Source organism: Centruroides vittatus, unplaced genomic scaffold (assembly GCF_030686945.1).
Source record: "Centruroides vittatus isolate TY-2023 unplaced genomic scaffold, ASM3068694v2 contig_1051, whole genome shotgun sequence".
Classification (NCBI taxonomy): Eukaryota; Metazoa; Arthropoda; class Arachnida; order Scorpiones; family Buthidae; genus Centruroides; species Centruroides vittatus.
The window spans coordinates 124,934-147,382 of record NW_027120680.1 but is presented as its reverse complement, the minus strand read 5'-3'; the positions used below and the strand labels follow the sequence as shown (position 1 = coordinate 147,382).

General features: G+C 36.1%; 3 protein-coding genes across 3 annotated transcripts in view; 1 reads left to right on the top strand and 2 right to left on the bottom strand.

The window, feature by feature from the left end:
* The window catches only part of Trmt61 (tRNA methyltransferase 61), a 32,359-nt gene extending 18,653 nt beyond the window's left edge, over positions 1 to 13,706 (bottom strand). The window contains exons 1-2 of the mRNA XM_067265793.1: positions 13,325 to 13,706; positions 5,708 to 5,974 (exon numbers count right to left, since the gene is read on the bottom strand). Coding sequence (XP_067121894.1) covers positions 5,708 to 5,974; positions 13,325 to 13,649 — 592 coding nt within the window. The 5' untranslated portion in view covers positions 13,650 to 13,706. The remainder of the gene's footprint in view (positions 1 to 5,707; positions 5,975 to 13,324) is intronic.
* Positions 1 to 22,449, top strand: part of LOC136971397 (putative methyltransferase DDB_G0268948) — a 298,490-nt gene that overhangs the window by 174,088 nt on the left and 101,953 nt on the right. The window lies entirely within an intron of this gene.
* Positions 16,317 to 22,449, bottom strand: part of LOC136971389 (protein phosphatase 1 regulatory subunit 37-like) — a 116,119-nt gene continuing 109,986 nt past the window's right edge. Inside the window, exons 11-12 of the mRNA XM_067265836.1 lie at positions 20,189 to 21,242; positions 16,317 to 19,715 (exon numbers count right to left, since the gene is read on the bottom strand). Coding sequence (XP_067121937.1) covers positions 19,642 to 19,715; positions 20,189 to 21,242 — 1,128 coding nt within the window. The 3' untranslated portion in view covers positions 16,317 to 19,641. The remainder of the gene's footprint in view (positions 19,716 to 20,188; positions 21,243 to 22,449) is intronic.

The following is a 22,449-nucleotide window of genomic DNA, read 5'->3' as shown; positions in this document are numbered from 1 at the left end:
ATAAAATTCTAAAAACTCTCTAGGTATTGTCGTGAAATTCTCGATTAGGCTGTATAAAAGGCCACTGCAGTACTTTCGAGGAGATTCGCATCCGGGCAAAATATCAGGGTTCACTAGCTTATTTCAAAGGAAATGAGGCTAAAATTCATTTTTCCATCGCTCCAACAGAATATTGGTAACGATGAGTTAATACTTAACCGTTTATTAATCCATAGTTTAAAGCTCCGAGTGGAGTTCCGAAGCAGAACCCGGTTTAACCATATTCATCCTTAAATTAGCCTACATAAAATAGTAAGAAACAATTGATATATAAATCATTACACATTCCTTCTTCCTCACATTATTATTTATCGTTGCTAATGTTTATATTTTGGTTGCAAAAATTCATCGTGTTCGTAGCAATACGAAACAATATTCTGCAGCATGAACATGGACGGCGCCAGCGGTATTCGCTATTCATACTAGATGGACTGAATTTGCCACACTTTTTAAATTTTCTTTACCCCATTATTATTAAAATGGTTCTCGGGAAGAAAGGCAATAGCTAATGATCTCGGAGCTTAGCGGAAAAAGAGGAAAAAACAAACGAAACGAGTCTAACGACGGCCAAGTTCAAAATGTTGCAGTTCTAGGGAATATCGTGTTACAGACAACATTTAAATAGTACCGTATTAAAGAAAATTTAAAGTTCGTTACCGATTTATCCATTGTTTACTGGAGTAAATTCTAGTTAAATCATTTTCCCGGTAAGACCTAGAAATCGATTAATGCAAAGGGGAGACTAATGTATTCAATAATGACTAAAAATTTTTAAGTAAAGGGTAATTAACACCACTTAGGAGTAACAAAAAACTAGGTGTTAGGAAAATTTACAGAAGAATACTTTTTCACAATCGAATCTTGTCAATATTTTTTTCTTCATACTATTGTACCCATTTAACAGATTAACGTATAAATTCCAGCATTATTTTAAAAAATTCTTGATTTAAAATGGCATCAAAAAAACAGAATAATGTGAAAAAATGAAACAACAAAAAGGTGTGATCTTGTTAACTGGTAATGAAAGCATTATAGTTGCATATAAGTTATTGAGCAGAAGCATTAATAACTTACACATATTTATATTTTTTATTGGTATACAGTGCATCTACAGTAAAAATATAATTATGCAATAAATATGAAATGAAATTATTTCTTGTACTAACAATATTCAATAATATATAGAAGACTAATTTTGACAAAACCTTAATGGAGTAATGTTTGTTGCGGCGATGTAATATTTTCCTGAAGTACTTATCTTTAAAGTATTACTAATTTCCTACCATTTTTTTTTCATTAAATGTCTCATATAATAAAATATATGTTTGATCTTGAAGTAACTTTATGTATAAATTTAGACTTCCTGGTCGGTCCAAAAATAATTTGTACAAAAAAAGAAATGAAGAAAACAAAAGAAAATTAAAAAATCCTTAAAAATTAGCTGAAGAAACCAGAAACTGTCCCTAAAATTCAGAAATAAATTCCCATTTTATGAGTATTTACTAAGACAGAAATGTATACAGTTACCGAAAAATAAAACATCTATATTTTTCAGCAACCGTATATCTACTTTTGCACCCCTCTGTATTGTACACAATAATAAAATGTATTTCTCATTTCTTATATTAAAAGCTAGTCACTTGTTTTTTTAATAGGAATTATTTTATGGTCAAATTCTTTGTGGAATAGAAAACTGTCAAGAATAACAAAAATATATTTGATTTTTGGGGAAAAATTTAATTAACAGCAACGTTTCTTGGTTTTATTTTTAAAATAAGATGTCTTTGGATTACTTATCTTCTTGTAACATTGAACAAAAGAATTAATTATAAGAATAGTGTTGTTATTTAACTTTTAAGACTTTTCGTACAAATGAAACAAGTTAACGGTGAAAATTTTAATTTGACAATCTAAAAAATGAAAATTAGCATTCAAGAATGATGCAAACATTATGAATTTAAACAATGTGGCTATCAGACATTTAGTAGAAATGACTGTGCTAGAGCGTGGTCTTATGATCTCTTGCATTAATACTCTCCCGGTTTTTGCTTGACACACAACTTGACAAATTTAGTATAACAAAACTTTGTAATTTCTCCTTTAAAATTAGCAGAAGTTTCCAAATTTGTGTTGCTTGTCTCTATAACATTTCTTGAAATTCATTGAGATCTTAGTATTATTTTACATTTTAAAATAATCAAATTTACATTTTTACACTTATTATGTTTTATTAATTAAAGTAAAACATTTAATGTCAAATGTAGATGTTCACCAGCTCTATGTGGATTTTTAGCAGGCTTATGATAGTGTGAAAAGGAAGTCCTTGTACCAGACTTTGAAAGATGTAGAGTTTCCGTCTAAATTAATCAGATCGGTGAAAATGACTCTTGCCGGCACGAAATGTCGAGTCGAAGTAGAGGAAAACCTCGCTAAAATAGTTGAAATTAATGGAGGTTTGCGGCAGGGTGATGTGTTATCCACGCTGCCGTTTAACGTAGTTCTGGAGAGAGTAACGAGAGGGGTGGAAGGCAATTCGCCAACCGGCAATCTGTTTGACCGTGTTAGCCAAAATTTAGCTTATGCCGACGATGTCGGTACGCCATCCCGTAGCCTGGGAGAGCCGGAAGAAGGATTGAGTAGATTGGAAAGTGAGGAGGAGGAGGAATTGGGGTTTTGTGTGAACCACAATAAAATGCAGTAGTTGCTTTTGTCTAGGAAAGTTGCTGCGAGGGAAGACAAATATATCGAGTTAAACAGTGTCAACTAAGTGAGATGCGAGAAATTCAAGTACCTGGGAGTACTGGTAACTAGTGATAACAACTTAAGGGAAGAGATAAAGGCAAGGATTGCAGCAGGAAATAGCTTACTGGGCCCCGATTAAAATTCTTAAATCCCGTAGCTTGCATCGAAGATTGAAGGTGGTTGTTTATTGCACAGTTATTAGACCAGTGGTGATGTATGGTTTGGAAACATGGACAATGAATGTGGCTGTGGAGGAACTCTTGAGAAAAACTCTAAGGAAGATATCTGGGGCAGTGTATGAGACGGAGCAATGGAGGATATAGAAAAACAGTGTTTTGGTAGAACTGTATGGTTATACTGATATAGTTGTAGAAATAAAGAGTAACAGACTGAGATGGTTGGGGCATGTTGAGCAAATGTCAGATGATAGAGCTGCCAAGATCTATAGACGAAATTTGGGTGACAAGAGATTTAGAGGAAGACCACGGAAGCAATGACTAGATGATGTGGACGATAATTTGAGGAAGATAGGGTTTGGTGATTGGAAGAAACGTGCAGATCGTCAAGACTGGGCTGCAATCGCCAGAGAAGCCAAGGCCCTATATGGACTGTAATGCTGTGGAGTAGTAGTAGTAGTAGTAGTAGTCGTAGTAGTAGTAATGTCAAAGATATTCTTGCATATTTTATTATAATTCTTATATTATTTTGGATTATTATCTAAATATCTGGTATCTCAAAACATATTACAAATTTGCTGCCAGATATTTCTTTTAAAACCTTCTTCAGTGATATATAATTTTTAATTTAATTTCAGGTATTGAAATATTGTACAGTATATAAAAATAACATTAAAATAATGAATATTTTTAAAATAAATTTTCATTTTCAGTACAGTTTCAAATTCAAGTATTGAAAATCCCAAATTTTACAGTTTTTCATACATAATAATTATGGCACAGCTACTCTAACTTAAACTCGGATAGCCGATATGGTTAACGCATCGGTCTACTACTGCAAAGGATCCACGACCGAATCCAGCAGCAAGCCTGTTCCCGGAATTCCTTGCACACAGGAAGTACTAGATAAATATATTGAGCCCCATTCCTCACCATCCATTTGTCTCCATGTCAAATCTTTCATGTGTATGCAAAGCGTGTCATTTTCATTTATTTTTGAAAGATGTTTGCTATTAAAATATAAGCCTATTGCATGTATGGAGTGCATATACTGTGAAATTTCAATTTAGCTCCATCATTCGTTCACCTCTGATACTGGTATAAAATTGAGTGCAGAGCTAAACTTAAGTACTGTATTTTAAAAAATAACAATTATGTACAGTAATACCATATGTCACATATTTTGAATTTGATGGTTGAATGTTACATGATTTAACATTAACAATGTGGTTTGCAATGCAAAATCATAAATTGGTAACTCACATATGGATTATTTATTATAAAAGTGGCATAAGTCCACTTTTAATTCAAAATCTATTTTATAATCTTTACAAAAGCAGTAGAATTTTTCATATTTATTTAATTTTTCTCCCAGCTACTATTATGGGGCCACAGAAAAATATTAAGCTCAAAAAATGTTTAGAAACACTAGTCTAAAGATATTTGGGTTTTCAAAAAGTTTTCACTCCAAGAAAAGCAGGTAAAAATGAAAATCACTAAATTAACTATAATAAAAAGAAAGAAATATTAATAAATCATAATGAAGAAAATGATTAGCCGTTAATTAGCAGTTTTAATGTTCTTTTTGAATATCGATTTGGAAATAACTGTATCAAAGTATTAATTAACGACAGCATTCCATATTGCTAATATTTGTGAGCTTTCAGTTTTGCCTATAACAAGAAATTAGATATTGTGTTATAATTACATCTCATAATTCCTGTATCTTTACGTTTGAGGCATTTGTGCTAACTAATATTTGAACAAACTCGTAACTTACAACAAAGATTATTTCCTTTTCGAATTTTTATAATTAAAAAACAAATATAATTTTTTCAATAATATAATAATTAATTAACAAAATATACTAAAAAGTAAAGATTGTTTCTTAAAATATATATACTGTAACTCAAATTGTGATTTTTCCATATAATTCAACATAAATATAAATGAATCTGTAACTTCTCTTGGTTATAAAACAGGAAGAAATCCAAAAGTGCAGTTAAAAAACTCATCATTCAGGGAACACAATTGAAGAAAATCAATAATTCTATACATTTATGATAGATTATTATAAAAGATGATTAAGATGCAAATAAAACAAAGACTGATAGTGACAAGAATGCCAGAATCTATAAGAATTCTTGAGTGGGATGTTTAGTTTACTGCTCATTGGATCCTCCCTTTTTAAGAATAAATGCTTTCTGTCATTTTGTGTGTTCATACCATTTTGAAAAGATTTCTCTAATACATCTATCTAAAGTGCCTCTGATATTCAGACTGCCTTGAATACAAATTTCCATCTCAACACCAGACAATAGTAACAACTATTCTTCTAACCTGTTATTGGTGTGTATTCCCTCTTCGAAAACGTTTGTAAACACCTATTTTTTGAGTTAAGAGTTTGACAAAGAGGGAATACACACCGGTAACAGGTTAGAAGAGTAGTTGTTGCCTTGAATACATTTGATTCTTGTCAGTTTTCTCAAATCCATTGTTTATAATAAATTTATAGGGAGGAATCATAGTTAGAAGGAATGTTTTCGTTTTAAATAAGAGACAGAAATTAAAGATTTCTGTCTCTTATTAGCTTCTACAATCATTTTAGTAACGTCAATATAAAGTGAACAATATAACAAGAATCTGTAAGTTCTTGTTTTATTGTTTATTTTATGTGCTCCATTAATAAAAGAGTTTTTATTATAATAATAACTGCTATCGTATATTCTAAATATTATCTTCAAACTCACCGCTCGATTTCATTATGTTCCGCACGGACGTCGCGGCTTCCCAGGGTCTCGGCAGATCCAGAAACACCGCGTCGGCCTTTTCTAATACGTCGAATCCGTCCGTACAGACGTCGCGTCGAGAAACGGAAATAATTTCCGACAGTCCGTGAGCGTCGAATTCTTCCTTTGCCATATTTACACGCTGTTCGTGAAAATCAAACGTGTACAGACGACCATTTGGGGCTATCGTGCGGGCAATGGCATGAGACAGAGATCCACTACCGGTTCCTAAAACATTAGATACATTTTTATAATTTAATGCAATTTCCTTCATATTTATTACAATAATTCTAATAGATATTAGAAATTTTTAAATTAAAAATTTTATATTTAGAATAAATATATTTCGTTAATGAAAATTTAAGTTGAGTTTAAAAGACAAACATTTCAAGTAAAATGCATAAAACAGAATTTCACATAATACTTAAATATCAATTTCTGTTAAGTAAAATTAAAGATTTTTAATAGATTCAAATTTACTGAAATTATAATAAATTAAGAGATAAACAATAAAACTGTTCATAAATCTAAATTAAAATATCTTTCCATCTATATAGACAAATATATTAGATATTACTTAGGAATAATGTGGCTTTGACAAATAATCTTTTTTAATCTTTAATACAATCACCACAATGCTACTGGTATATATTTAATAAATAAAATAAAAATCAGCAATTACCATTAAACCAGCAATAATTGTCGTCCGAACAAACGTTTTCTTCCGTCTTAAATGGTCGTCGTCAGGTTTCGACGTAAATGGAATGTTCTTTTAGGTTCCATTTACACTTTGCGTTCTTTTCCAGACATTCCATTTACGTCAAAACCTGAAGATGACCATTTAAGACGGAAGAAAACATTTGTTCGGACGACAATTATTGCTGGTTTAATAATAATTCCTGATTTTTATTTTACTAATCTTTAATTATTGTAAAATTATTTTAAAAATTGAATCCTAATTGCTTTTTTTTTCAAACTTCAACCAAAACCTCAACATTGTGTTTTATGTTGAATTACTATAAATTTATACTATAATAGCACTTTGTAAATTTAGAAAATATAATCTCTTCTAAATTAATTCTTTAACATAAACATTTTTATATAATAATAATAATAATAATAATAACTCTCCCGTGGTCACCACCTGGTCATGGTGGAGAGCCCAGTAATTTTTACTGATCCATAGGGCAATGCAGGCTGGAGCATAAGCTCCTGGTAGGGACACCCATGCCAGTAAGGTCTATGGGAAGAAAATGAAGCTAAGAGTGACCACGCCCACATTCTGTGGAAATATTCATCATGGTAATAACTAGATCAAAGTGTGATACCGGCTCGGACGTCGCCCGGGTTAACAAGGTCCGCGTTCGTGGGTTAGGCAGAGGCTCACGTTCGAAAAATAGGTCACAGTCTCCCTTGGTTACCGGTGGCGAAAGCAGCACCGGCCCACAGCATGGCTACTGCAATGCCCTCAGCAGATGTGAGGAACCAACCCAGCCTTGGTGTTTCTGTGGCAATGCATCCACAGACCACAAAGGCTGGAAAACCCACGCCAACGGATGAAATGGACAGTAGAAATGAACGAGTTTATCATCCGTACTTATTACACCATCACAAAACTCGAAACAAACATGACAGCATACAGACAACAACTACACCATAGATTCACACAACAGTATCCTCATCTCACTGTCACCGAACAAAGGGTTGTTGATCAAAAAAGAACAATTATACACAACAACCTTATTCCACAAACAACACTTGAACTTATCAAACAACAGGTTGCTGATCAAATACATCAACAGACAGGAAACATCTAACATTAATGAAGATCATGTAACCTGTCAGGATAATCCAGCAACAAGCATTGATAATAACACACATACAACAATTACCACTAATGATACTACAGACACTTCCTCATCCATCACTGATAACATAGACTTGGATTTAGTTAATACGCTCTCACTTATATTTCAGGAAACACTCACTAAATATACAGGTACAGATCCCACACAACGACCACGAATACCAAAAATCAACACATCAAAGAAAGTAGGAAAAACACTAAATTATGTAAACACTCACTTACTACCACTCTACATTCATTCAATTTCTACACTCTCAGACATTCATACATTAGTTTATGCTGGGGCAGTCACAGTAGTGACACAACATGGACTGAAAGTACAATCACAGACAAATACACAGAAAACACAATTCTATCACAAGCCTGCCTGGCAGAGAAGAATAGAAACACAAATAAATGACATTAGACAGCAATTAGGCAGGCTGACACAATACACTAAAAACAAACATAACACCCAAATTAAGGAAACAGCTCAAAAACATTTTCAAGAAAATAAAAACACACACAAAAACACGAACATCACAACACACGCATTACAGAATACATTGATACACTAAAACAAAAACTTGCTGTCAAAGCACGTAGACTCAAACGATACAAAAACATGTACACTACGAAAACAACAAAATAAATTATTTACAAACCAATGAAAAACTCTTTTACAGACAAATTAATAACAAAGCAAACACTGATACACAGCACAGTGGCACACCAACAGAAGAAGAACTCACAACATATTGGTCTTCTCTTTGGTCCAGTGCTGTCACGCACAATGCTGAAGCAGGCTGGATCGAGGAGGAGAACAGAAACTTACACAACATACCAACTATGCCCTGTGCTGAAATATAACATACCATGAGATTTCCCAATACAACTGTTAACAGAGCACACAACTGGAAGACACCTGGTGTAGACAACATTTCACAATTTTCTGGTACAAAAAGTTTTACAATCACTGCAACCAGGAACTAGCTAAACACCTAACACACAATCATCAACAATCCACAGGACATGCCAAAATTTTCTTACTCAGGGCATCACCTACAATGAAACCAAAACACAACAATAACCACAGACCCCCAACACAATACAAGACCAATTACAATGTCTTCCAACACACTGTACAAATTATTGACATCCTGTATCGCAAACAAAATATACAAACATGTTGAAGAACACGACATTCTAACGGAACAGCAAAAAGGTTGTCGTAGAAACCACAGGGGATGCAAAGAACAGTTACTCATAGATTCAGTCATTCTACGGCAAGCACACACAAACAACACAGAAACATACACATGGCATATATAGACTACAGAAAAGCATTCGACAGTGTTCCACACAGTTGGCTGCTACATATTCTACACATGTACAGTACAAAATACATCCATCACTCATTGCATTCTTTCAAAACACTATGCAGCACTGGAGAACAACACTACATCTCAGGGTTAGTAACACTTCCATACAAACAAACCAAATTTTTATTAGGCGAGGAATATTTCAAGGAGATTCCTTGAGTCCTCTCTGGTTCTGCTTAGCCCTGAACCCATTATCCAACATGTTAAACAACACGCAATATGGTTACAATATCAGACACGAAAAAAACAACACAGTTTACACTGTCACATCTCATGTACATGGATGACATAAAACTTTATGCATCCACACAAAAACAACTTCATCAACTCCTACAAATCACACATTCATACACCAAGGACATACAAATGGAATTTGGCCTAGATAAATGCAAAACAGTCATCGCATAGAAAAAGGAATCCTGAAGAAAGAAGATTTTGCGCTCGGAAATGGAGACGTTATTGAATCCATGGAAGAGGGCGAGTTCTACAAGTATTTAGGATTCCAACAGGCCAAACTAACAGAAACATGCACAAATAAAGCAAAGATTAATTAAAGAATACCAAAGTAGGTTAAATGCTATTCTCAGAACAGAGTTAAATGCAAAAAACACACAGTTAAAGCAATAAACACGTATGTCATCCCAGTACTCACATATTCTTTTGGAGTTATACATTGGACTCACACAGATCTCGAGCAACTCCAAAGGAAAACAAGAACAACACTTACTAAGCATAAACAACATCATCCTAAATCCGCCACAGAGAGATTAACCTTCCACGTAAAGATGGCGGACGTGGCCTGATTGACATAGTTAACCTTCACTACAAACAAATACAGTCACTGCGAGAGTTTTTCTACAAAAAAACAAGAAACATCACAATTACATAAAGCAGTAACTCTAGCAGACTCGAATAACACACCATTAAACTTACACTCACATCATATGGACACAACACAACATATAAAAAGCATAGACACCATTAAGCAATCGTGGGCTCGAAAGGCACTCCATGGCAGGCATCCTTACGACCTGGCCCAGGATTTTGTTGACAAAACTGCGTCAAACAGCTGGTTAGCTCGGGGATGCCTCTTTGGGGAGACAGAAGGATTCATGATTGCCATACAGGATCAGGTCATAAATACTAAAAACTACAGAAAACACATACTCAAAGATGCAACACTCACAAATGACACATGCAGAAAATGTCACATCATGCCAGAAACTATACAACACATCACCTCTGGTTGCAAGCTCTTGGCACAGACAGATTATTTACACAGACATAACCAAGTAGCAAATATAATACACCAAGAGCTTGCAAAGAAACACAAATTAGTAGACATCCACGAACCATACTACAAATACATTCCACAGACAGTATTGGAAAACAACACGCACAAAATGTACTACGACAGAGCCATAATCACAGATAAAACAATTTACCACAACAGACCAGACATCACACTCATTGACAAACACAATAAAATCACATACATTATAGACATATCCATTCCAAACACTCACAATATACAAAACGCATGCACTGAAAAATTAGCAAGTACATAGAACTCGCCCAGGAAATAAGGCATCTGTGGAGGAATGGATAGGGTGCTTATTGTACCTGTTGTTCTCTCCTCTACAGAGTGTCATACCACACACACTACACAAAAGCCTGGGCACATTAGAATTGAATAGAAACACATATATCACTCTACAGAAGGCCACTATATTGAATACATGTCATATTGTGAGAAAATTCCTGAATACAGACACACACACTGATACACTTCTTTAATTTCTGTTTTGGTTACTATGCCTTGACTTTGGTCCGGCATAGTACACAGCCACCGGTGTTAACCGAGTATATCTCACTTAACCCAACATAATAATAATAATTATCAATAGCAATAATTTATACAATAATAATTATTCTAATACAAAACTATACTACATTTACTGTAGCTGTGTTCTTTGCATTTTAATCAACAATAATTGGTGAGAGTTACTGTTGATCTCAATGCTGTGGAAAAATGTCATTTGACTAGCATAATTGCATTTACAAAAAGATATAATTCGGGTGAATAATGTACATAAAATTCAGATATGGACGTGACTAAAAATAAAGGTCCTCTTAGTGCCCAAAGGACAGAAAAAGTCAAAAAAAGAAGAATTACACTATGTTCAGACATAACCATTCATCCATCATCAATAATTGCATGAAAAAATCAATTCATTGACCATTGACAGTTTTAAAGTGATCACACAACACTACACAAAACCAACAGAAAACAAACCATGCACCATACATTACTAAAGGCAGGGGTTTCCAATCGTTTTTGTACATCAACTCCTTTTAAGAAATTTTTTTCCATCCATTCAATATTATATACATTAATATTATACAATATTTTACAAGGTGTTCAAATCAAAAGAACTCGAGTTTAATTCACTATAAAAAATAAATGGTTTAAGATATACGTGGTATGATCCAAAAGTTCGGGGACTGCAGTAATCTACGACAACAAAAGCATGTATTTGAAGTTACAGCGTATGAAATGGATTCTACCAAACCACCTCTATGTGTTCGGGTTAATTTCACCCATGTCAGTGTGATTAAACCACGAGCGTGCTGTTTTTTCCAGAGATAGTTACCTTTGTTCTGCGTGACGTAATAAAAGTGGAGTTTCAAGAACAACCTCCAACATTAAATTTTGTCAGCGTTTAGGTAAAACACCTACGGAGACTTAAAAATTGCTAAGAAAGGTGTACGGTGATTCTACCATGGCAAAGTCGAAATGTTGGAGGTTGTTCTTGAAACTCCACTTTGATTACGTCGCAGGACAAAGGTAACTATCTCCAAAAAAAAACAGCAGCGCTCACGGCTTAATCACACGACATGGGTGAAACTAACCCGAACACGTAGAAGTGGTTTGGTAGAATCCATTTCATACGCTGTAACTTCAAATACATGCTTTTGTTGTCGTAGATTACTGCATTCCCCAAACTTTTGGATCGTACCACGTATATTCATTACATTTAATTTTACCTTATTCTTTTTATCTATTTTTACTGCTGTAATCTCCCTATAGAAATCAAACACACATGCTCTACAAGCATGTTACTTTGCCTCGAAACCATACATATCTCTACCCGTAAAATTGTAACACAGAATATTACGTCACGGCTACGATGTCAATCATACAATACTCTAACATATTTGGAACTATACATATGTGCTCTACTACTACAATATGTCTGTATCCTACTTCAGTAGTGTACAACCCTTATATATCGTACACTCTGCCCAGTTATGCCACACGGAACCGGGCACGTACTTTGTACTTAATAAAGATATATAAATGCGACAACCGGAGCACGCACAGAGATGTGATTTTTCAACGAAATTTGACTAGTTTTTCTCTCAAATAAAATCTTTGGTGAACTTATATCTTATATCGTTAATTTTTTATAGCCAAATCAAATTGGATAGTTTTGGCCAGAACACCCCATATTACATATAAAAGAATAAGCAATAGTGTCCTACGTACTTTAAATCCATCTTCCTACATTTACTCAAGAGCAAACAAATATGTAAAATTTTTAATATTTGTAAGAGGATTTTTTATATTTGCAAAATTTTATCGACCCCTTCAAACTTTTGTCCAATCGCCAAGGGGTCGACACCGACCCCGACCAAAGGCACCGCCCATTCTTACCCGACAGTGCAAGCACGCGGGACACCCGCAGAGACCCACGGCCTACGATTCTTATTTAAATTTTTCAATTCAAATCGGAACACATTCGTGTATAAACAGACAAGTCGGGACATTCTGGGAAAAACGTTTCAAACGGGAAAGTGTTCCAAATCATCCAGAAAATAATCTTCTTTTTCTAAAGATTCTTTTCAGATGTCAACTAGAAAGAACTTTATAATATATGTTTAGTATAAATATTAATTTTTCTAATGACGTGCACACACGGGGTGGGTGCTATATATCTATAACCTTAAACAACCTCCAACTGGCAACATATCTCGCATCCCACATCATATATTTTTAATCTTATGTCTCGAAAGAAAACATTAATTTTAAAAATCATTTTAGAATGTTCCAATTTTCATTTATTTTTGAAAATCATTAAGTCCTGTAGGCAACAATTTTGAAGAATCATAACTCCCAGAACCGGAGTTTTTGCGCGCACAATCCGATTTACAATCTTACGTTCGTGGGTGCCAATAATGTCCGGAAGGAATAAAAGATTACCGAATATTGCATTAAGACGAATTAAAGAATTAACCAATAAACTGTTAAGTAACCATCAGAATATAGGAAATAGACAAAGACATTACCGGCTTCGTAGACGACGGATCCGGGCTTCAAATCCAGTCCGAGGACAATGAGACTGATGTCGGGAGTGTATAATATTTGAGTCCTGTGGGGAAGAGTCACCGTCCACAATTCCGGAGTGGGAAACAAAACGTACACCCAACCGCGCGTGCAATTAACGCGACAGCCGTAACGAGATCCGATGACATCGTCGTGTTTCAAGGCTCCGTATTTCGTTTGAAATACCTTCCCTTTAGCGGTTCGTATGGAGTAGATATTTTGAACGCTTAAATACACGATGACAGTATCGCCTTCTTCTACAAACTCCTTTCTCTTCAGGAAACTCATCACTTCCTTCGGACGTACACAAAACCACGTGTATTTGTCGACTTAACACCCTCTAGTGTCGATTTTTCATTTCCCATTTTTTGACGCAAATTCTTTGATTTAAAATCTTTATTTTTTTCGAAATTTTGTATATTGAAATCTTTTAAATATTAAAAAATTTCCGCATTTTTTGCATTTAAACGTTATAAATATAATTTATCTCCGGGAGAATTTAATTTATCTTTGGTAGATGAATTCGATTCGCACATTTCAATAAATAGTCTCTCCAAAGTCTTTTTCTAAATACGTTTTCAAAAAGGCCAGAAAGGCGGTTCGGTTTTTTAAAGCTCTTTCTACCCTGCGAGCACCGATAGTCTCTTTTAAGCAAACGAAATGCCCAAATCCGGCCTTGTGTCGTATGCATCGCCTTTAGCGTAAACGTGGCGGAAAAGGTTTTAAAAACCGGCGGGCTTACTCGTGCCGTGGTAAATATTTTTATGGAAATACCCTGTGTTAGTAAGGCGCTTCTGGTGAGAAGTAGACACATTAGAAACGTTTTCTAATGGATTTACAAACGAAATAAAACATATAAACTGTTTTCTCTCTATGGATACTAAAAGAGCCTTTTTCCAACCCAAACACGTCCCTTTCTATATGGCCCACTCCTAACGTGGGCAGCCGGGTGAAGAAGTTTGGAAGTGAACCGATCCGGGTAGACTCGCCCACCAAAATTTTTGAATTGACGGAGACACGAACCCATAATCACGGGCGTCCCCAGAAGGGTACAAAAGGGCCAATTGCCATTCGCTAGGATCCAGTAAAAAATTCCAAATAAAACATCGTTAACTCCACGCGCGTTTGATTTTATTTATCGGACGGATGCTAAAGACCGAGTGAGAATAGGCACTGATCCCTTCGTTCTTCCACTCTGTTTAGCCTCCAGGAAACATTATTCGAATAACCCGCGAAATCGACACGGACTACGGATAAATAAGGCCCCGGCTATATTTATATTCGAGGCTTTATATGTAAAGGATGTAGAAGGACAGATTGCCACGGTTCTAGTTCGATGGTGGCCAACTTATGGCACGCGTTTAAAATGGGTATCTCGGGAGAAATCATCTGGCACGTAATGTACCATACAATTTTGGTTTATCACCTGTTTTTACAATTACCCGATCATTCTTTTTTCAGACAGCTTTACATTTATTTCAATTAAACACATTCGTTTCATTTCTGTAAATATCGTTATTGCGAGTCTAAAATTCGGCCCGCGCAGGGCCGGATTATCGAATAGGCAAAGTAGACAAATGTCTAGGGCCCGTAATTCGGAGGGGCCCGGCTTCAGTGCAGATGATTTCTCTGTTTCAAAACGAGTTAAAATTATTCAAGAAATTCGATAGGACAGAAAAGGCTGTATTTAAGAATCCCTGCTAAGCTCCGACCGACTAGCCATTACCTGAAAAAAAAAGGTCAACAGCAACCCGTGCGTCAGAGGGGAATTCGATGGTACGCTAAGAGATCTCTCGCACCATCTAGGAATATTCCTGATATATGGTTATGATTTGTTTTCTAAATCTAAACTTATACGTCGCGACATCGCATATTCGATATAGCGTTCAGACGTTGCTCGAGTGCGAAGATATTACAATTGAATAGTGTTTTATAAAACTATGACACTACGGTGTGACTTGGGGTGACACCACGATATCCGCACCGGGTGTCACCCATGCTAGCTACGCTGATGTCACATTATATAAGATTTGTTTAGAAGCAACTTATTTAAATGGGACCCCAATTTAAATTTTGTCTAGGGCCCGCTAGAGGCTTAATCCGGCGCTGGGCCCGCGTAAACATTTTTGAAGATAATTGCGCTGGCTGTACGACACGCGCCAATTCAGAGGTTCTCCATTCCTGTTCTACTTCAAATATGGTCAATTCGGTCGTATTGTTAATCCCGTAATGATCTAAATGACTTCTCGATTTTGCTTACAGAATTCGTCCCGGGAAGAACTCGAGTTATAGATTTATGAGGCCCCCGGCAAATTCGAATTAGGGAGCCCCGCGTAAAAAGTGTCGACTTCAAACATTTTTACTGGAGAAATTTCTCCCAGTACTCTTGTTCGTTTTTTAACGCGACCTTTGCAGACCCATCCCCCGCGCCACACCGACAATCTAGGGTCCCCAGATATGGCCTACATTTAATTTCGTAATAGTGGACTGGCTAGAGGCTCGCCACAAGGCAAAGCTAAAAAAATTATAGTAATACTCTTGAACCTTCTATATAACGAATGGTCCTTCCTGGAAGAGTGACGATTGCTCCTCATATTCCAAGATATGACTAACATAAAATGTAATCTGTATAAGATACGGTAAAAGAGCCTAAATTGTGATAAATGTTGGGAAACAAACAGGCCAATACTTCCAGAGGAGGACATAATAGCCACACGTGCTGGCTACAGGACACTCCGCATACTGTCCCAGTCTAACAATACCAATGAAATTCTTTTTAACGAGACTAGTCAAGTACCTCCAGAGGAATCAGCCGATTTGATCCGTTACATAAGGGTTCGGCAATAATAGATTTCGATCATTTTAAGGTATTTACACCCAATTTGACGGGTCTTAAAGGTAGCGACGTGGTGGCAACTGTACTGTAGCCTACACAGCCAGAAAGAAACAACATAATCTATTTTAAACGTAACTTTATTTCACAAGCAAATATCATTCCGACATCAAAAGTATGTACAATTTTTCATTTCTTTATTTTTAGAACTCGATATAAGTTTTGAAAAATATTTCTAAGCACCTTTCTTTATTCAATTTACATAAAATTCTTTATTATTATTATTATTTTTTATTTGGTTGCTTTCTGACGTACGTCAAAATCGATATACATTTGAATAGAATATATGAAACATTAACAATAACAGAATTATCACTAAGTGTTTACAAGGGCCCTTTCGAGCCCTTGTTTTAACAAATCTTTAGATTATTTTCTCATAAATAAAAATAATATTTATATATATAATTTTTTTTTAAATCGATGTTTGTACAATGAGAAAAATAGAATTTCTACGAAAATAAAAATTACGCTAAGTTTATCGGACCAGTTTTTTTTTAATTCCTCCCGATTTTTTGCTGCCAATATTGACCTTTATCGATCGGAAACTGGAGATTTGCCAAGTGTTTAACAATACTGGCAACACAAAAGTAATTCCTACAATAAACTTCGCGTGAGAAGAGATGAAATACGGTAAACCCCCGCTTTACCACCGAGGTCAATTTCCTACCACCATCTTACAAAGTGCCGTATTTAAATACAATCTCGTATTTCGTTTATGGTTTCGAACTTTTTCCACAAACGTAACCTCGACTTATCACACGACACTTAAGTAAAATCAAAGTTCGACTTACGACCGACGTGTTAACCGCGGTGGTACAGTACAAGCGAGAATTTACCGTTTAACAAAGGAATTATTTTAATGTAATAAAGGAACTAAATCATTATTAACTATTATTTTATAACAGTTAAAAACGACGTTAAGACCGGGGTACCTGGATTTAAGCTTGTAGTGCCAGTGGCGTAGCGAGAGGGGTGCAAGGGGGTGTATCACGCACCGGGCGCCACTCGCAGAGGGGCGCTTAAATGGTCTCCGAGACAAACTGTGTTTCTGGAGGGGGAGAGGGGCGCCAACAAAGTGTCGGGCGCCAGTTATGTTCGCTACGCCACTGTGTAGTGCAGGATTTTTTCGTGTTAATTACACGTAACAGAAGAATAGAGAAATTATAAAATTGCCGGGCAAACGAATCGAAAAAATCAATGGATGGCAGCGAAAAATTCTTGTCCGATAAACGTTTTTTGATTTCAATTTGAAGAGATTTCACTCGCTCGACATTTTGATATTATATTTTAGGATATTTTTTAAAAATGTATTTGAAAATATACGTGACGTAGAAGAAACGGCGACATTTCCTTAACTATTCAAAATAGTTTATTTTTTTTTCCACGAATATTTTACGTACATCGATGGAAACGAAAGGAAAACTAAGGGAGGTCGGCCGACGATCTACCACTCTCGTCCTCTTAAAATTCGCGTGCGATGAGGAAAAAAAAGACCAGCCAAAAATCGGGTCGTATCCTCCCTCCCTCCTGCCACTTCTTTTCACCAATATTTTTATATCGATATTCGTTTTTATTGTTCGGCTTAAAAATTCCCTCGATTTATATAGAATTTCGAATTATTTCCGGGGGGGACGAGGAAGAAATCGAATTGTCGCATGTTCTAAATGATCACCCGTTTATTTGCATAGCTAATTACGTATTCCACATTTAATAAATTCTTCTTTAATAAGTTTTTGAAGTGGGAAGTAAAAAGTTAAGTTCGAAAGAGGGATAAAAAGGGTTAAAATCGAGAAATCTACCAAATCGACCCTGGCTTAAGAACTTCGGAAATCGTTACGTTAACCCGCTTATAACGTTTCGTGTAAATTTATACAAATATCTTCCGTCTTCCCAACTGTAAATAACCACGCATTCCACTGTTGGTACCCTTTTTCGAAAATTCGAAATCGATGGTACGGTAGGGATTATCAATCCCTACCGTACCACTTTTTATTCCTTATTTTTCTAAGGTTTCTTTCGTTAATGGAAAACTGGGCAATTTCTTAGGGAATTATCCTTAAATCTAGAAATATTAAAAGAAATCTATCAAGAAATCGAACTGGTTTGTACGTTTTTGTTACGGATACATTTAAAGAACGATTAAAATCGCGTGGGTTTTTTGGATTTCTGACGTCAAAACTTCGATAGAAGATAGAACAAACACTTCAGGGTGGACTCTATAACGACTACTCCAAAAAATCTGTCTTAAGAGTTTTTTTTTTTTTTTAAATCTTACAATAAGTAATTTTCGGGTTTCCGTTTAAGGAAAATATTGCGATGGTTGTATCCTACTCCGGATACAACCATCGCAATTTCGACGTGTACCATTGTCAATACTTAATTAACGGCGACGGCGGCTCTACCCCTTCTAGAAAAATCGTCTCTCTTGTAGTAATAACTTAGAAACTAAGTTTAGAAAAACAAAAATGGACGAGTCTCGTTTATTTCGTAGCTTTGGTAATACGTTATATCGGGGACTTGGTGGTAACCAAGATACACCGCCAACAAACGGAAGAATAGAAAAAACGAATATAAATCTCGTTATAATACAGGCTTTCTTCCCTTTCTTACCAGTAAGGATTTTAAATTTCCAAAATTATCAAAGTACAGTTTGCCTCTTCCTCTTCCTCCTCCTCCTCCCTCCTCCGTGTGTTTTTCTTATGAACCATAAACGTCGAGCCCCGGTAAAATACACATAAATATAGAAAAGAATAAAAAATACATTTTTCTTTCGTTATAATTACGCGATTTCGCGCCTCGACGAATATTTCGAACGGATAATCGAATGTAGCCATTTAGCCGCCGTTGCCAACTCCGTACAAGAAAACATTATTCTAAATTCACGAGGTCTGTTAAAAGTATAAAAAGAATATCGAACCCGGAAGAGAGAGAAGAATTCACTATTATTAACCCATGCTTCGAGAAAGGAAAAAGAAAGTTATCACGGACGAGTTCTTAAATAATTTAAGACTTTTAGATTCAAGTATTGTTAATCCTTAATGGAAATTAATGGGGAGGGTTTAAATAAAGGTTATTGCATAGAAAAATATAATTATTAAAGGAACACTCTTCGTTCGTTCTCTCTCTCTCTCACTCGTCTGTGAGAAAGTGTGACCCGGGCCGACACTCGTTCGTCGTGCCTGACAAACCCTGCCTACGACTCTAATTAAAACTATTATATGTATATATATAATATATATTACAACAGATATAACACAAGACGTTAGATAACTGTACACAATAAAATATTTGGTTCGCACGAATAACGACGTTTTGTTACCAATATTGATTCGATATTCACAACTTAACTGGATGGGAATCGACTATACAGGGCTGACACTTGCTCTTTCACAATTGCCTGTTGCTCGTTCCGTTCTCGCTTTCGGACGACAGCTTTATCTCCACCGTCGGCAAAGGAAATTCTACAAAACACAAGAGGCATTCTTATTAGTTACGTCGCTATACACATCGAAATGTTTTCGTCACAATATATACAAGTAATCCCAAAAAACCCGTTTTAGAGAATCTGTGGAATTTTCGTCTTCGCGGTAACCCCAATAAGAATAATTTCGTTATACGTGTGAAGAAAACCCCGAAAACTCCACGTGGCCAGCCGGTTGGTGGAGTGCGAACCCGCCACCACCACTAAACACTAGTGGTTACCAGTGTTTAGTGGTTTTATCCACTCGGGCACTGGTGGGCTAATAGTAAATTGCATCGCCCTGCTCCCAGAACGGTTGCCAATACACAGCACTTCTAGCCATGGCACTTTTTATAAAGTTTTTGGTTTGATCGAAAAACAAAAGGAAGCCTCACTTTACCCCGGACCCATACGAGCTTTCGACGGCCCAGAGAGTACCGCAAATCGAGTAATTTAGAATAAAAATATTCTTACCGAATCCTTCCAATAATCTAGTGGGCGAGATTGGAACGGAGCTTCGCAAATCTAAGCTTTCCAACTGTCTTCCAAGTTTGAGATTGAGGGCGCTGGGTCTCTGGATTTTTTTGGGTGCCATGGGCAGAGCGGGTGTACTCATTCGCCTATCCATGCAGATACCCGACGATTCCATGGGTTCCGGAAGAAGAAAGGTGATCCTCTTTTTCGTGACGTTCTCTTTTTCGGATTCGTCTTCGCTTCCCTGAGACGACGACGAAGGACTGGCGCCCAAATCCTCGAAGTTTATGGTCTTCTTCACTCGGAGCCTATGATTGACGTCGCTCAAAGATCTCTGATAATTTTCTATTCTCTTGTCGCGCTTCTTCTCGTTGATGGCGTTGTTGGCGCTCTCCGACGGACCTCCCTCCGAATTCCCATTGAAGCCACGAGAGGAACCGTTGATGGTCTCTCCTTTATACGTCGTGACTCGAGTTATAGAGAATCTGTGATTGTTAAGTTTGTTCGTTTGTTCGGTGTCCTGCGGAAGCGAATGCGATCTTTTCAGTCTCTCCTCCTCGTTGGTCACGTCCGAATTCTGCACCCGAAGAGACGGATCCAAAGCAATGATCCCGTTTCTTAGAGGGAATTTCGACTTGATGGTGGACGTGCTGGTCAACGACAGTTTCTCCAACTGTTGAAGCGGACTTCCGGCGGCGGGTGGAGGAGACTCCTTTCTATCTGCCTCCTCGTCCAGATACACCCTGCTGACTCGAAAACGAGATCCCAAACTCGGACTTCCCACGGGAGAAGGTTGATTTTGAACGGGAGACTTGCTATTGATTTGAATGGGTTGAGAAACCGCATTGTTCTGATCGGATGGAATGATTTCTACCAAACCGCATTTGTTGTTATTGTTCTTAGGTATAATGATGGCGTCTTCGTTTTCATAATAGTCGTATTTGTTATATCTGTTGATCTCTGACAGTTCTTCTTGTTCCGCTTTGTTTCTCTTACAGTATCCGGCTATCTCGTTTAATAACTTCTGGTTGTCCTGTACACCATCCGGGGCTTTCTATAAATCCGTACAAAAAAACCTTTTATTAGGCCATACTTGATCACAATAATAAAGTTTCGTTTGAATAATGAATCGAATATTAAATTGTACAATAGAAAATAAACTAGAGATGCCATGGTCATCATCTATTTCTCATTGCATAGGCCTACTAACAGATATTACAGTAGACTCTTGCTAATCTGGTATGCCTCATAAAAATATCTTATTCATGTTTATTATTTTTTAAAGTACATACAGTAAACTTGTAACATTAACTTTAATAGATAATTAAACTTTCAATTACTGGATCCCTGAGCAAAATTTTGCAATAACAAAATACAGCTCCAAATAGAATCCGTACGAAAGGGCTACGGGTAAGGGTCGTTTGTTGCCTGTAGTCTTATACGCTCGGTAATCCGGAACACCTCTGTGCAGAGAATGGCCAGATTAACAAGAGTCTACTGTATTTAGGATATCAGTAAATAGACTGGCCATAACTGAAAATTCTTAGCAAAGTTTACAGTATTTTTGTGCTTATAACCTGCAAAGAATTGCTAGAATGAAAATAAAACCCTGGCATAATCCCTCCACGGTATACATTATGCCCGTGGGAATAGTCCTTGCTGCATAAGCATTAGTTTAGAATTGTAATTTAAAATTGGAATATAACCCGTCCCATCGAATAGCACGTGCCAATTTCCGAATTTGTACTTTAAACACAGATATAGGCACGAAAATATGGTATTAAGAATCTATAAATTATTTATAAAACATGGAGGAGTTCATTTAGAATAGTTTCTTGAACTTTATTGGTATTACTAAAAAATTCTTACTTTGAAATGGTTGACTAAATTTTGGGGCCATTCTGTGTATATGTTACCGGCAAAACCCGATTTTATGCCAAACTAGTTTGGCTGCGTTTCTTTATGCAGCGAGAGTGTAGCGAAATGACGTCACGAGCAGTGTCGACCAATTAGAAACAAGTTTCCGTGTGTTCGCCGTAAAGCGCTTCTCGAGCGCTGCATAAAGAAATGCGGCCTTTGGCGTAAGCGTGTCAGGCCAAACTAGTTTAGACTATTATTCAAGTATATTAATGGTTAAATATATTAATGGTTAATTTAAGTTCATCATAAAACACAAATAAGTTCATTTTTAATTTTAGTTTGATTTTAAAAGTTATTTTTATTATTTCGTTTGAATTTTTGAAAATATTTTCGAAAGTTAA